At 41.7% G+C, this 14,111-nt stretch overlaps 1 protein-coding gene across 22 annotated transcripts in view; it reads left to right on the forward strand.

Annotated features, from left to right (window-relative positions):
• DLG1 (discs large MAGUK scaffold protein 1) overlaps positions 1-14,111 on the forward strand; it is a 322,080-nt gene that overhangs the window by 251,494 nt on the left and 56,475 nt on the right. For 9 of the 22 annotated variants that reach the window (XM_073578713.1, XM_073578705.1, XM_073578706.1 and 6 more), the window contains 4 exons: positions 2,781-2,822; positions 3,137-3,172; positions 10,408-10,458; positions 12,719-12,820. In XM_073578713.1, coding sequence (XP_073434814.1) covers positions 2,781-2,822; positions 3,137-3,172; positions 10,408-10,458; positions 12,719-12,820 — 231 coding nt within the window. The remainder of the gene's footprint in view (positions 1-2,780; positions 2,823-3,136; positions 3,173-10,407; positions 10,459-12,718; positions 12,821-14,111) is intronic. The other 13 variants (XM_073578707.1, XM_073578708.1, XM_073578716.1 and 10 more) reach the window with 3 other exon arrangements.

Raw genomic sequence — 14,111 nt, forward strand, 5'->3', positions numbered from 1 at the left:
GTTGTCTATTCCATTTGCACAACAGCATGCGAAATTGATTGTCAATCAGTGTTGCTTCCTAAGTGGACAGTTTGATTTCACAGAAGTTTGATTTACTTGGAGTTATATTCTGTTGTTTAAGTGTTCCCTTTATTTTTTTGAGCAGTGCATATTTCGCCAAGAGTACCAATCACCTAGTGGCTTCTGTTGCAACACTTTCCCTGCTGTTCTCTATTTCCTGCATCCTCTCGACACACAAGAAATGATCAGCTGCAGCAGTGATCTGCCTTGGCTTGTGATTGGCTGCAGCTGGTCACATGTTCATGTCTGATGTCCTCGCTGCAGCAGGAAGTAGAGACTGGCGTGGCACTGGGCAAAATGACAAGAGATGGCTGGTGCATAAATGTGGTACCAGATACATTTTTCCCCCTTCTAAGAAATTAAACGGAATCGGTCACCAGGTTTTTGCCATTTAATCTGACAGCAGCATAATGTAGAGACAGGGACCCCGATTTCAATAATGTGTCACCTACTGGGCTACTTGCTGTAATTTGATAAAATCACTGTTTTATCAGCAGGAGATTATCACTAAAACACTACTAAACCTGCTGTCATGTAGTATATGTACAGTATATCGTAAAAGTGAGTACACCCCTCACATTTTTGTAAATATGGCGTTTTATCTTTTCATGGGACAACACTGAAGATTACACACTTTGAAACAATGTTAAATAGTCAGTGTACAGCTTGTATAATAGTGTAAATATCATGTGCCCTCTAGATAACTGAACACACAGCCATTAATGTCTGAACTGCTGGCAACAAAAGTAACTATACCTCTAAGTGAAAATGGCCAAATTGCATCCAAAGTGTCAATATTGTGTGGCCACCATTATTCTCAAGCACCGCCTTAATTCTCTTGGGCACTAGAGCTTCACAGGTTGCCACTGGAATCCTCTTTCACTCCTCTATAACTACATCATGGAGCTGGTGAATCTTAGAGACCTTGCACTCCTCCGCTTTCCATTTAAGAATGGCCCACAGATGTTAAATAGGGTTTAGGTCTGGAGAAATGCTTGGCCAGTCCAGCACCACTGCCCTCAGTTTCTTCAGCAAGGCAGTGGTTGTCTTGGAGGCGTGTTTGGGGTCGTTATCATGTTGGAATACTGCTCTGCGACACCGTTTCCGAAGGGGATCATGCTGTGCTTCAGTGTGTCACAGTTCATGTTGACATTCATGGTTCCCTCAATGAACTGTAGCTCCCTGCAGCAGTCATGTAGCGCCAAACCATGACACTCCCACCACCATGCTTTACTGCATGCAAGACGTACTTGCCTTTATACTCCTCACCCGGTTGCCGCCAGAAGCACTTCACACCATCTCAACCAAATAAAGTTTTCTTGGTCTTGTCAGACCACAACACATGGTTCCAGTAATCCTGCAGCTTCAGCAAAGTGTTTGCAGGCTTTCTTGTGTATCATCTTTAGAACAGGTTTCCTTCTGGGACGACAGCCATGTAGACCAATTCCATGCAGTGTGCAACGTATGGTCTGAGCACTGATTCTGACATCACCCCCTCACATCTTTAACCTGTGCAGCAATGCTAGCAGCACTCATATGTCTATTTTGAAAATACACCCTCTGGATTTGACGCAGATCACGTGCACTCTACTTTTTTGGTCAACCATAGCGAGGCTAGTTCTGAGTGGTACCCGTCTTGTTAAATCGCTGTCTGGTCTTGGCCACCATGCTGCAGCTCAGGTTCGGGGTGTTGGCAATCATTTTTTTTTCAGGTCCTCAGAGTTCTTTGCCATGAAGTGCCATATTGAACTTCCAGTGACTACTATGAGAGAGTGTGAGATCGATAACACCAAATTTAACATACCTGCTCCCCATTCGCACCTGAGACCTGGTAAGTCTGAGTCACCTGACACTGGGAGGGAAAATGGCTAATTGGGTGCAACTTGGCCATTTTCATTTAGGGGTGTACACACGTGTGTTGCCAGTGGTTTAGATATTAATGGCTGTGTTATTTAGAGGGCACACCAAATTTACACTATTATACAAGCTGTGCACTGACTACGTTACATTGTATCAAAGTGTCATATCTTCAGTATAGTCCCATGAAAATATCTATTCACAGAAATATGAGGGGTGTACTCACTTTTGTGATACACTGTATATTCATGAGCTCTGTATAACCCATCTCCCATCACTGATTGGCAGCTTTCTGTTTACACTGTGCATAGGCAGAAACCTACCAATCAGTGGTGTGGGCGAGGTTTACACAACTTAACATTCAGAGCACTGCTGGATCTGCAGCAGATAAAACTGAGATTTTATCAAAATGACAGCAAGCAGCGCAGTAAGAGACACATCACTGGAATCTGGGTCTCTGCCCTCACATCATGCTGCTCTCAGGTGGGGTAGCAAATTTCCTTTAAAGCAAAAAAAATAAATAATAGTTGAAGTAGACAACCCCTTTAAAATATTTGTCTTCTCAAAAAATCCTCTTTAACCTTTCCCTTTGTTCCTCCCCAAGTGTCATCTCATAAATTGTCTGAGGAAAACCCTGCTCTCGTGGGGATGTGTTATGAAAAAAGTCTGTACACTTTTGTTTTTGTTTTTTTTAATTAATGCTTGTCTCCATTATTTGTATTTATAATTCCATCTGTTAATTTTAACAGTAGTCTAAAATAGTACTTTTTTTGTTGCTTTAATATTTAGCTTTTTTCATTTTGTGCCCATTTAATATGTTTGTGTCCCTCATTTTTTTTTTCTCCCATTACATTGCATTTCAGAACATGTAACCTCTAATGCCAGCGATAGTGAAAGTAGTTACCGTAAGTGATTTTATGATTCTTGAATTCTTTAGGCCTCTTTTGGCCTTTCTTACTGTTCTTTCCATCAATGTTTCAGATACAGAATAAAGTTAATTTTTATGTGAAAGTTGTTTTAACTCTGTGGTGTGCTATGCTCTTGGTTCCGCCATGATACGTGGCACATTATAGCTCAGTTATGAATTTTACATATCGAGTAGTATCGGTTGTGTAATTGGTTTACCTAATTTTTCCTGGATGTCATTTATACGCTGCCTAATGAGTGGAGATATTTAAATTGTCTTCAATTTCTTTTTTTCTGCTGTCTATTATGAAAGTAATCTTGATTACGGATGAGTATGGATGTTCACAAGGTCTATTACATTAATATTTTATCTATGTGATATACTTTGAAGCCTCAAAGCACTCTAACTCCCTTACAATTATGTTCTCAAAGTTTTTATTTAAAAAAAAAAGAAAGCATTGGGGCAGATTTACTAATCAAACTTAGCCAGAATTCTGGCAACATGCCAAGCGCCACCTTTAATGTTTTTAAATCCTTTTTGAGCCTCGTTCTACAAGGGGCTGTTACTTTTCTGTGTAGCAGGGTTCACTTGGCTAGGAATGAGGACAGGGCTGAAAATGTGGCCAACTGTAGTGGTGGTAATTTAGACAGAAGGGTCGAAAGTGCCTACAGAATGACACAAGTTTGGCTTCTCCATTCCAAATTTAAGCCCATAATAATCTGCCCCATTCTTTCTTATAAATATTGAATTTATTTTAATTGACATTGATTTATTCTGCTTTGAATCGTCTTATTCTCTGGGAAGTTTTCATGAGGTTTCTAAAAGTATAATTTTACTGTGCATGATTGAGTTGTCTAGCATCATCGCTGCATGTTTTTTCATTTGGAACTTTTTTTGTAATGGTTTAGCGAAATTGTTGAAAAATGGTAAGAGTAATAAACCAGAATTGTAAATTGTATGTTTACCCGTGAACACCATTGTATCTGCGCATACAACCAGTTTGCATGAAAAGTTGAGTAGATATGCTAATACTGTGCTTTACTTAGACTGATTCTCCTTAAAGACTTGCAACTTGAGGTTTACATACTGTATAGCGTTGGTGCCCAGCCAGTTACGTGGGAGCCACGTGTGACTCTCAATGGGATTCTTAGTGGCTTGCTGTGTACATTCTCATTTATGTCCATATGCATTGGTTAAAAATACAACACTTACATTGACAATATTGCAGACATTGCCTAACCTCTAAACAATGCCAATTTAGATTGTAAAACACTGGTGCGTCAAACGTCATGTAATTTTGCAAGTTTTAGGGTTCTCTATTTTTTTTTGAGAGTTTCTTTCTATGATCAATATGAGCCACGTGGAAGCTTGGCATACCGCACATACGCTTTGCTTTCTGGGAATTGTAGTTTTTACATTCCATTATACTCCACGTTGATATGCTTTAGGATGAATTATCTCCCAGCATTATCGGAGCTTAGCTAAGCTTGTGGACACTCCCTATTAGCTATGAGCAGAAGTGTAAATCCACCGCAAGGCTGTATGTGAGGGCCTGTACTAGACATGCAATGTATTAGTGAACTTGCTCAACCTTTTAGAATGCAAGTGTAATGAATGTTATATCCATGCACACATTCTTTATATGGTCTTTAAAGGGGTTGTCCGGGCTTTTCACATAATGTCAGTACATATCTGGGCTGCAGAATTATGACAAAAAGTAATTTACTTTCTGTCACTAGTTTGCACGGTTTTCTAGATATTCTGAACAGAACGTCCAAGGAGGGGGGGTGTTATGGCATTGAAATGAGAACTAGCCGTAACCTCCTACTCTACTCCAAACATGCCCTCTATAGCAACAACCCCACCCTCCATAGCTACAGGCCCTCCCCATCCATTTGAAGCAGCCCTCCTCACACAGTAACTAATTCTTCCCCTCCAGCAGCCTCAGAGCAGAGAGCTGCTCCTCCCCCAGACACACATTGAACAGTTATCTATGGAAAGTGAAACTAGTGAGGAGGAGGGAAAATTGTCCTGTATTCTGGGCCACTCCATGATTACAATACATAACTCATTATCAGTAATTCCTTCCTTCACTGTCCCAGGCTGCTGGCAGCAGTGAGAACAGACTGTTTGATGGCCAGTGATGGGGGCCTGCAGCTTCTAATCTGCACAGGGCATGGCAGTCACTGATGTAATCTGTTCTGTGACAAAGCCTCTGCTGTGTGAATGAGACAGCTCTGTGTCACTGATGTCTTCACACAGCAGCAGATTTGGTGCAGTGTATGTGCGAAGCTCCACCAAACTCCCAGCAAGCTCCATTGACCAGCACCACCCACTGCCTACTCATTGGCTGGAAGTAAACTGCACCAGCACTCATCTTTATCATTATTCCAGCATTGGAAAGAACACAGCAGTGATCCTGTATTGTGAAAGCAGCACAATACATACATACATACATACATACATACATACACCCCCCAACTCTTCACACTTACAGCTGCTGATTTGACAGGCTGCTCCCATCAGTATTTGTGTCATTAGAGACACAGTGCTCACACATACACTGTACCAAATCTGCTGTGTCAAGACATCAGTGACACAGAGCTGTCTCATTCACACAGCAGAGGCTTTGTCACACAACAGATTACATCAGTGACTGCCATCCCCTGTGCAGATTAGAAGCTGCAGACCCCCATCACACAGTCTGTTCTCAATGCTGCCAGCAGCCTGGGACAGTGAGGGAAGGAATTACTGATAATGAGTTATGTATTGTAATCATGGAGTGGCCCAGAATACAGGACGATTTTCCCTCCTCCTCACTAGTTTCACTTTCCATAGATAACTGTTCAGTGTGTGACTGGGGGAGGAGCAGCTGGGTGGTCTGCTCTCTGCACTGAGGCTGCTGGAGGGGAAGAATTTGTTACTGTGTGATGAGGGCTGCTTCATGTGGACGGGGAGTGCCTGAAGCTATGGAGGGTGGGGTTGTTGCTATAGAGGGCATGTTTGGAGTAGAGTAGGAGGTTACGACTAGTTCTCATTTCAATGCCATAACACACCCCCCCTTGGACGTTCTGTTCAGAATATCTAGAAAACCGTGCAAACTAGTGACAGAAAGTAAATTACTTATTGTCATAATTCTGCAGCCAAGATATGTACTGAGATTATGTGAAAAGCCCGGACAACCCTTTTAAAGGTGCATATACACGTTGAAGTAGACCATCTCATGTCTAAATTGAGACTGTTCAGAGTCATACATCCATGTTGTGTCCTTTTGACAGCCCGTGTCTGTTTTTAATTGTAACTTTGGCAATGTGTGTCATCCCATTTGCTTAATGAAAGAAGCATGCTAAATGTGCAATGTGCTGACCTAGTACCGTATATACTCGAGTATATGTCGATCCGAGTATAAGTCGACCCCCCCTAATTTTGCCACAAAAAACTGGGGGAACTTATTGACTCGAGTATAAGTCTAGGGTGGGAAATGCTCCATAGATTATTCCCCCATATGGTGTCCTCAGAAGAAACTCCATAGATTATTCCCCCATATGCTGCTCACATAAGAAGCTCCATAGATTGTTCCCTCATATGCTGCCCCCACAAGAAGCTCCAGATTATTCCCCCATATTCTGCCCCCACAAGAAGCTCCAGATTATTCCCCCATATGCTGACCCCACAAGAAGCTCCATATTGTTCCCTCATATGCTGCCCCCACAAGAAGCTCCATATTGTTCCCCCATATGCTGCCCCCATAAGAAGCTCCTTAGATTATTCCCCCATGTGCTGCCGCTGCTGCTGCTGTATGTAAAAATAAAAAAATGACATACTCACCTCTCCGTCGCTGGGTGTCAGATTCTCACCTGTCCTGCGTCCATGGCTGCTCACCGCTATCTGCACGTCATCAGTCAGTGACGTTCAGACTGCAGGGGGCCCGGCGCGCACTAACCACGTCACCGCGCCCTCTGCTGTCTGAAGTCACTGACCGATGACAGACAGCAGCAAGCAGCCGTGGACGCAGGACAGGTGAGTATCGCTGTACTTACCCGTCCTGACGCTGTCTTGAGCCCCCAGCTTCTCCGCGCTCTCTCTTCCTGCCTTCAGCGGTCACGTGGTGCCGCTCATTAAAACTCATCAATATGCGCATATTGATGAGTTTTAATGAGCGGCACCACGTGACCGCTGAAGGCAGGAAGAGAGAGCACGGGGAGAAGCTGGGGGCTCAAGACAGCGTCAGGACGGGTAAGTATGACCTGAAACATCCGCCCCCTCCGACCCCTTTGTATATGACTCGAATATAAGTCGAGAGGGGGACTTTCAGCCCAATTTTTTGGGCTGAAAATCTCGACTTATATTCGAGTATATACGGTAAATGGAAGTTTGCTTGTTTTTACATACTGTAGTGTTATGGTGTGATGTTTGCTTGAGTCTTTTAACAAAAAAGGCTCTAGGAATTAAATGTTTTCTTCCTCCTTTGCAACTATTTTTTTTGACCCCATGAATTTGAAATGAAGAAACTGGCATAGATATTTAAAAGCATCCTAATGAATCTCATCCACAGCACAGCTCTTGTGAAGTCCTGTAGACTGCTGTGGCAACTGGCTAATAAAAAACATACCTGTGCAATCTGATCCTGTAGCCATATTGCCTTTCACCTGTCCCCTATATATGAAAGTGCAAAGAGTAAGGGACGGATGAATGGGAATATGATAGCCTGGTTACTCTACTGGACGTATTATTTCTATTATGTAACTGTGACAGTGCATAGAAAACCGTTTCTTCACTTTTTGTTATAGTGGAAACCATTCCAAGACTTGGCTGTTTTTCATTCTTGAACTTCATAGTCTCATCCCTTTATTCAAAGGGTGATAACTTTAATTTTTCTGTTGAGGGCTTGTTTTTTTACAGGATGAGTTGTAGTTTTGATTGACACCATTCACTTTATCATTTAAGGTACTGGAAAATGGAAAAGGGGTTAAGTGGTTAAAAAAGTAAAACCTAAAAAGGATTTCCCCCATTGTATTTAGATGATGTTTTTGAGTTGATTGAGCAGTAAAAATTCCTAGGTGCACCATGATGTTACGGTCACAGGACACTGCTGCTTAACTACTTACAGTAGATGCCATTGTCAACCACTATCAGCAGAGTTTATATGGGCTGCAACCAGGTGTGTGGGTGAACTAGTGCCCTCCAACTGTGAAGAGCTGATGGGTTGTATGGTGGCTGGGAGCCTACTGAAACATTCCTGCCTATATAGGAGATCGTCATATACACTGCAATAGTAATGGATTGCTTTATATATAGCATGTGACCATTTCGAGCCCCACTAACAGGGACTGTGAGATAATCAAAATGAAAACCATGTCATTGGCCTCAGCTCTCAGCTGGCAGACCCATGTAGACAGAGCGCTGAGGCTAAAGATCGGCTGCAGGGTTCTCGTGTCCACAAAGGACTCTGAGGGGCAGTGGATGCAGACTTTCACAGGTAATTCATGCTTTTTTTATTATTTCAATGCATTAATTGCCCATATGTCAACATGGATAACCCCTTTAAAAGGATATATCTATCTTTATTACCATTTATTTTATTGTTCCAATTAAGCTGTAATAAAAAGTGAAGAAACTCTAAATATTCTATTCTCCTTTACAATTGGCTAAGAATTGGTTATTCATTCCTGCATGGAGGAAAAATTTGTGAAAATTACAAAGGTTCTCTGTTCTTCGTCAGTTCCTCAGTCTCAGACAGTGCTCTGCATGGACCTGTTTGCACACGCAAGCATTGCGTCTGTGAATGTGCAATGTACTTTGCATGCTGTGTGCCAAATATGTGTTGACGTGTTGTAAGCATGCTTGTATGTACAGGGTACTCCCAAAATCTTGCTTTAACTTCAGTATATCCTTTTCTAGTTACTGTGTCTTTGCCATACACAATTTCAGCATTTATCTGTATGAGTTGCTTTAAGAGGTTATGAGGTCATAAACACCTACTTAAGGAGTCCTGTATACAATTATGCCTGGACCAACAGTTATTAATGCCATTATGCTTAAAGTGCATAATGAGAAGTATGAGCACTGTGCTCACCCTATCAAAGGAAATCTGTCATCCGGTTTTCGCTATGTAATATGAAAGCAGCATGGTGTAGGAACTGAGACCCTGATTCCAGCCCTTTGTTACTTCTTTGTCTGCATGCTGTCATTTGGATACAATCCCTGTTGTCTCTGCTGCAGATTTAGCTGTACTCAAACTGCTGAAATCTGTGTAAGCCCATCCGCGCCATCATGGGTACCGATGAGGTTATACAGAGCAGTAATGACAAAAAGGCACAAAACAGCTAGTCCTGTAGTGATAATTTCTTGATGATAAAACATTGATTTTACTGAAGCAGAAACACGGTCCTGTAAATTACACATCACTGGAATCAGACCCTCAACCCCCTATGTAATGCTGCTTTTGGATTACATAACAAAAACAGCTGACAAATCCCCTTTAAAGATCAGTTATTTATATATTTTCTAAGTGCTGATACATAACATATCTATTAATGGTAAATTACTTTATGGTTGCAGCCATAATACAAACACAATATGCAAGAGTAAAAGGAATCTGTCAGCAGTATTTCACACCACCAAACTACACTGCTCAAAAAAATAAAGGGAACACTTAAACAACAGAATATAATTCCAAGTAAATCAAACTTCTGGGAAATCAAACTGTCCACTTAGGAAGCAACACTGATTGACAAACAATTTCACATGCTGTTGTGCAAATGGAATAGACAACAGATGGAAATAATTGGCAATTATCAAGACTCCCTCAATAAAGGAGTGGTTCTGCAGGTGGGGATCACAGACCACATCTCAGTACCAATGCTTTCTGGCTGATGTTTTGGTCACATTTGAATGTTGGTTGTGCGTTCACACTCGTGGTAGCATGAGACGGACTCATGCTACCACGACAGCCCAACACCGTGCAGGACCACCTTTAAAGTCCCTTTATTTTTTTTTGAGCAGTGTATTTATATGTGCATGTAGCTCTTTCAAAGACGAGTCTAGCAATACCTTTATATGACCGGTCTGTTCAACATAGAGACTGGCCATGTAAACTTATTGATGGGCTCCATGCGCGTACAAATAGTCTTTTGGATGAAATTCTGATCATTTTCATTTTAAAGACAAAATCATTTAATTTATGATTACCTGTTTAGTTCCTTTTCTAGCTTTGTCTTTTTGAAACTAGTGTCGTATGAGGTCAATTGTACGACACATGCATGTCCCTGAAATATTCAGTGTCATATATCATTATGTAATTATGTATGAGCTTTGCCCGTATAGTCTTGTTATTCCTTAAGTTGCCTTTTCATCATAGACGCTGAAATATTTGTTGCTGTTACTCACCGCTTACTAAATCACAACGGGAATTTTGTGCTTCACCGTAACGGCTTCCGATTTTCCGAAAGAGAAACATGTTTTATGGGCTGATCAGTACAAAAATGAGGGATTTCTTTATACCGAAACGTTCTTAGCTAATTACTGGAGGGGTAAGGAGATGTTTAAGCTTGTCCTAATAGCATTTTTTTTAATTTCATTAGGTGGTCAAGAAGAGTATGTTTTATCATATGAACCAGTCAATCAGCAAGAAGGTGAGACATTCCATTTTCCAAATATATGCGGCTTTATTGAGACCTATTGTTTGGTGCTTATGCTTTACAAACTATGATTTAAAGAGGTTTCCTACATTTATGGTATATCAGTAGGAGAAGTTCCTTAACAGACCACATTGACTTACACTGAGATCCACTGTTTTGCACTACAGCACTGTCAGCTGCACCATTCTTGCCTCCAAATCCGACCGAACTGCTGACGGAGGCGCTAATACTGCTACAGCTCTGGGCACATTGTTATTGCCTGCCTTCATGAGACCAGTTCAGCCTATATAATATAGTAATACATTGTTAGAATAATTTTTTGCCTAGAAAATGTCGTAATTACCGTATATACTCGTGTATAAGGCCTGTTTCACACATCATTTTTTTGGCGTCCGCCAAAGTGTGAAAAAACTGATCCGTTTCCGTTTTGCCACAAATTGATGCTACCGGATCCGTGTTTTTTTTTTTTTTTTTTTTTTACGGATCCGCTTTAGCCACTAATGCAAGTTTATGGGGGGAAAAAAACGGATCCGGCAAAAAAAATGGCGGATCCGTTTTATAAACGGAAACCGACGGATTTTAACGGACGTCAAAAAACGGATGTGTGATCCACCTCTAAGCCGAGATTTGCAGCCCATTTTTTTAGGCTGAAAGTCCCCCTCTCGGCTTATGCACGGGTCATATACCTGGGGGTCGGCGGGGGTGTCAGAGATCATACTTACCTGTTCTGCCGTGATCTCTGCAGCCTCGCTCGCTTCTCCACTGTCTCCCTTCCTGTCTTCAGCAGTCACGTGGTGCCACTCATTACCACTCATGAATATGCACATATTCATGAGTGGTAATGAGCGGTACCACGTGACCGCTGAAGACAGGAAGGGAGACAGTGGAGAAGCGAGCGAGGCTGCAGAGACCGCGGCAGGATGGGTGAGTATAGCGATATTCACCTGTCCCCCGGTCCATCATTGCTCACGGCTGTCTCTGCTGCATCCTGTGTCAGTGACGTTTAGGCAGCAGGGGGCGCGGTGACATGATTAGTGCGCGCCGCCCCTCTGCTGGCTGAACAGTCATTGACACAAGGAGCGGCAGACAGCGGTGATGGACCCAGGAGAGGTAAGTATGGCATTAATTTTTGCAGCATATGGGGCATATTCTATGGGGCAGCATATGGGGGCATAGTCTATGGGGCAGCATATGGGGGCATAGTCTATGGGGCAGCATATGGGGGCATAGTCTATGGGGCAGCATATGGGGGCATAGTCTATGGGGCAGCATATGGGGGCATAGTCTATGGGGCAGCATATGGGGGCATAGTCTATGGGGCAGCATATGGGGGCATAGTCTATGGGGCAGCATATGGGGGCATAGTCTATGGGGCAGCATATGGGGGCATAGTCTATGGGGCAGCATATGGGGGCATAGTCTATGGGGCAGCATATGGGGGCATAGTCTATGGGGCAGCATATGGGGGCATAGTCTATGGGGCAGCATATGGGGGCATAGTCTATGGGGCAGCATATGGGGGCATAGTCTATGGGGCAGCATATGGGGGCATAGTCTATGGAGCAGTATATGGGGGCATAGTCTATGGGGCAGCATATATGGGGCATAGTCTATGGGGCAGCATATATGGGGCATAGTCTATGGGGCAGCATATATGGGGCATAGTCTATAGGGCAGCATATGGGGGCATAGTCTATGGGGCAGCATATATGGGGCATAGTCTATGGGGAAGCATATATGGGGCATAGTCTGTGGGGCAGCATATGGGGGCATAGTCTATGGAGCAGCATATGGGGGCATAAACTATGGAGAAGCATATGGGGGCATAATCTATGGAGCAGCATATGGGGGCATAAACTATGGATTCCACCCTCGGCTTCTACACGAGTCAGAGTTTTCCCAGTTTTTTTGTGGCTAAATTAGGGGGGTCGGCTTATACACGGGTATATACGGTATGTTAGAGATTTGTGAAGGTAACAGCTGTGATTCAATTATTGCATACCTTACAGAGATGGGAAACCTCTAAATAACTATTGCCTTAGAAAGAATGTTAAAGACTTATTTCACATCAAAATGATTTTTTTGCTGTAATTTATTACTTCTTGGAAGGATATGGTTGTTTTCTACAATAATCTTTTAAGTTTGCCTAATTTCATCTTATTACTGCGCCTAAATTACTCATGACTAAACTGTATTTCAGTCTGCTTTTTTATTTTCTAGATGTGTAATATATTGTCTCTTTTTGGGTTCTTAGTGAACTACTCCAGGCCAGTAATTATTCTAGGGCCAATGAAGGACCGGATAAATGATGACTTGATTTCTGAATTCCCTGAAAAGTTTGGGTCATGTGTCCCACGTGAGTAATTCCTCTTATTAAAGTCTTACTCTTGACATTTGTGTTCTGGTCATGTGTATACGGTATGTATATTCTGTTCAATTATGCCAGTTCTTCGGCACAAAGCAGAGGACTTACTGACTTATTTTTCAACCTTATTTTGACTGTTGCCTGGATGTTGGTGAAAGTTTGTGCAAATTATTCACTGCTATGTTACCTGAGGATGCACATGAAAAAAGTTGAACGAGACCAGATATACTTTATTGAAATAATGCATAGAACATTCAGGCTGATATCGCTGTATTTACATGTAACGTTTTTTAAAGCCGTTATTGTAATGACCACAAAACTGACATTTTATAAACGCAATTTCCCTGATTCATCAAAGCTTTTACACCAGAAAAGTGTCATAAAAGCTTTGAAAAGTTGCAAAATGTTAATATTTTCATGCTAGTCTTTCCCAGTTTTGTCAAAATGGGCAGAGCTGGATTACAGTGAGGGCATGGCACCATAGCTCATGTAATTCATGACAAGCTGTGGCATTTTGTACAGAAATCTCACTCCAGTCCCTGAATGAAGTAAGATTTCTGGCATAGTGCATGTAGGTACTTGCCAGACGCTCCTAATTCATGAAAAGGTGTATGCTGTATTTATTATTTTGTTACAGAAGCCAATGGCATAAAAAAAAAGTGTGTTAACCCATTCACAAACCCCTGTTTTCACGTACCTGACTAGGCCAAATTTTACAATTCTGACCAGCGTCACTTTGAGGTAATAACTCTGGATCGTTTTGACATATCCCAGTGATTCTGAGAGGTTATTTTTTTTTTTGTGACACATTGTACTTTGTTAATGGTAAATTTAGGTCGATATTTTTTGTTTATTTGTGAAAATATCGGAATTTTGTCAAACATTTTGCAATTTTTAAACTACTAATTATGCCATTAAACCAGATGGGTATATCACACAAAATAGCTAATAAATAACATTTACCACATGTCTACTTTACATCTTCATCATTATTTAAGCATTTTTTTTTGTTAGAAAGTTACAAGGGTTGAAAGTTCAGCAATTTCTAATTTTTGCAACAACATATACAAAACCATTTTTCAGGGAGCACATTACATCTATAGTGACTTTGAGGGGTCTATATGACAGAAAATACCCAAAAGTGATTCTATTCTAAAACCTGCACCCCTCAAACTGCTCAAGACCACATTCAATAAGGTTATTAACCCTTCAGATGATTCACAGGGATTAAAGCAATGAAGAAGGAAAAATTAAAATTTTCCTTTCACCTCATAAATATTGC

Source organism: Dendrobates tinctorius, unplaced genomic scaffold, assembly GCF_039654945.1.
Source record: "Dendrobates tinctorius isolate UK_male_01 unplaced genomic scaffold, ASM3965494v1 ptg000060l, whole genome shotgun sequence".
NCBI lineage: Eukaryota > Metazoa > Chordata > Amphibia > Anura > Dendrobatidae > Dendrobates > Dendrobates tinctorius.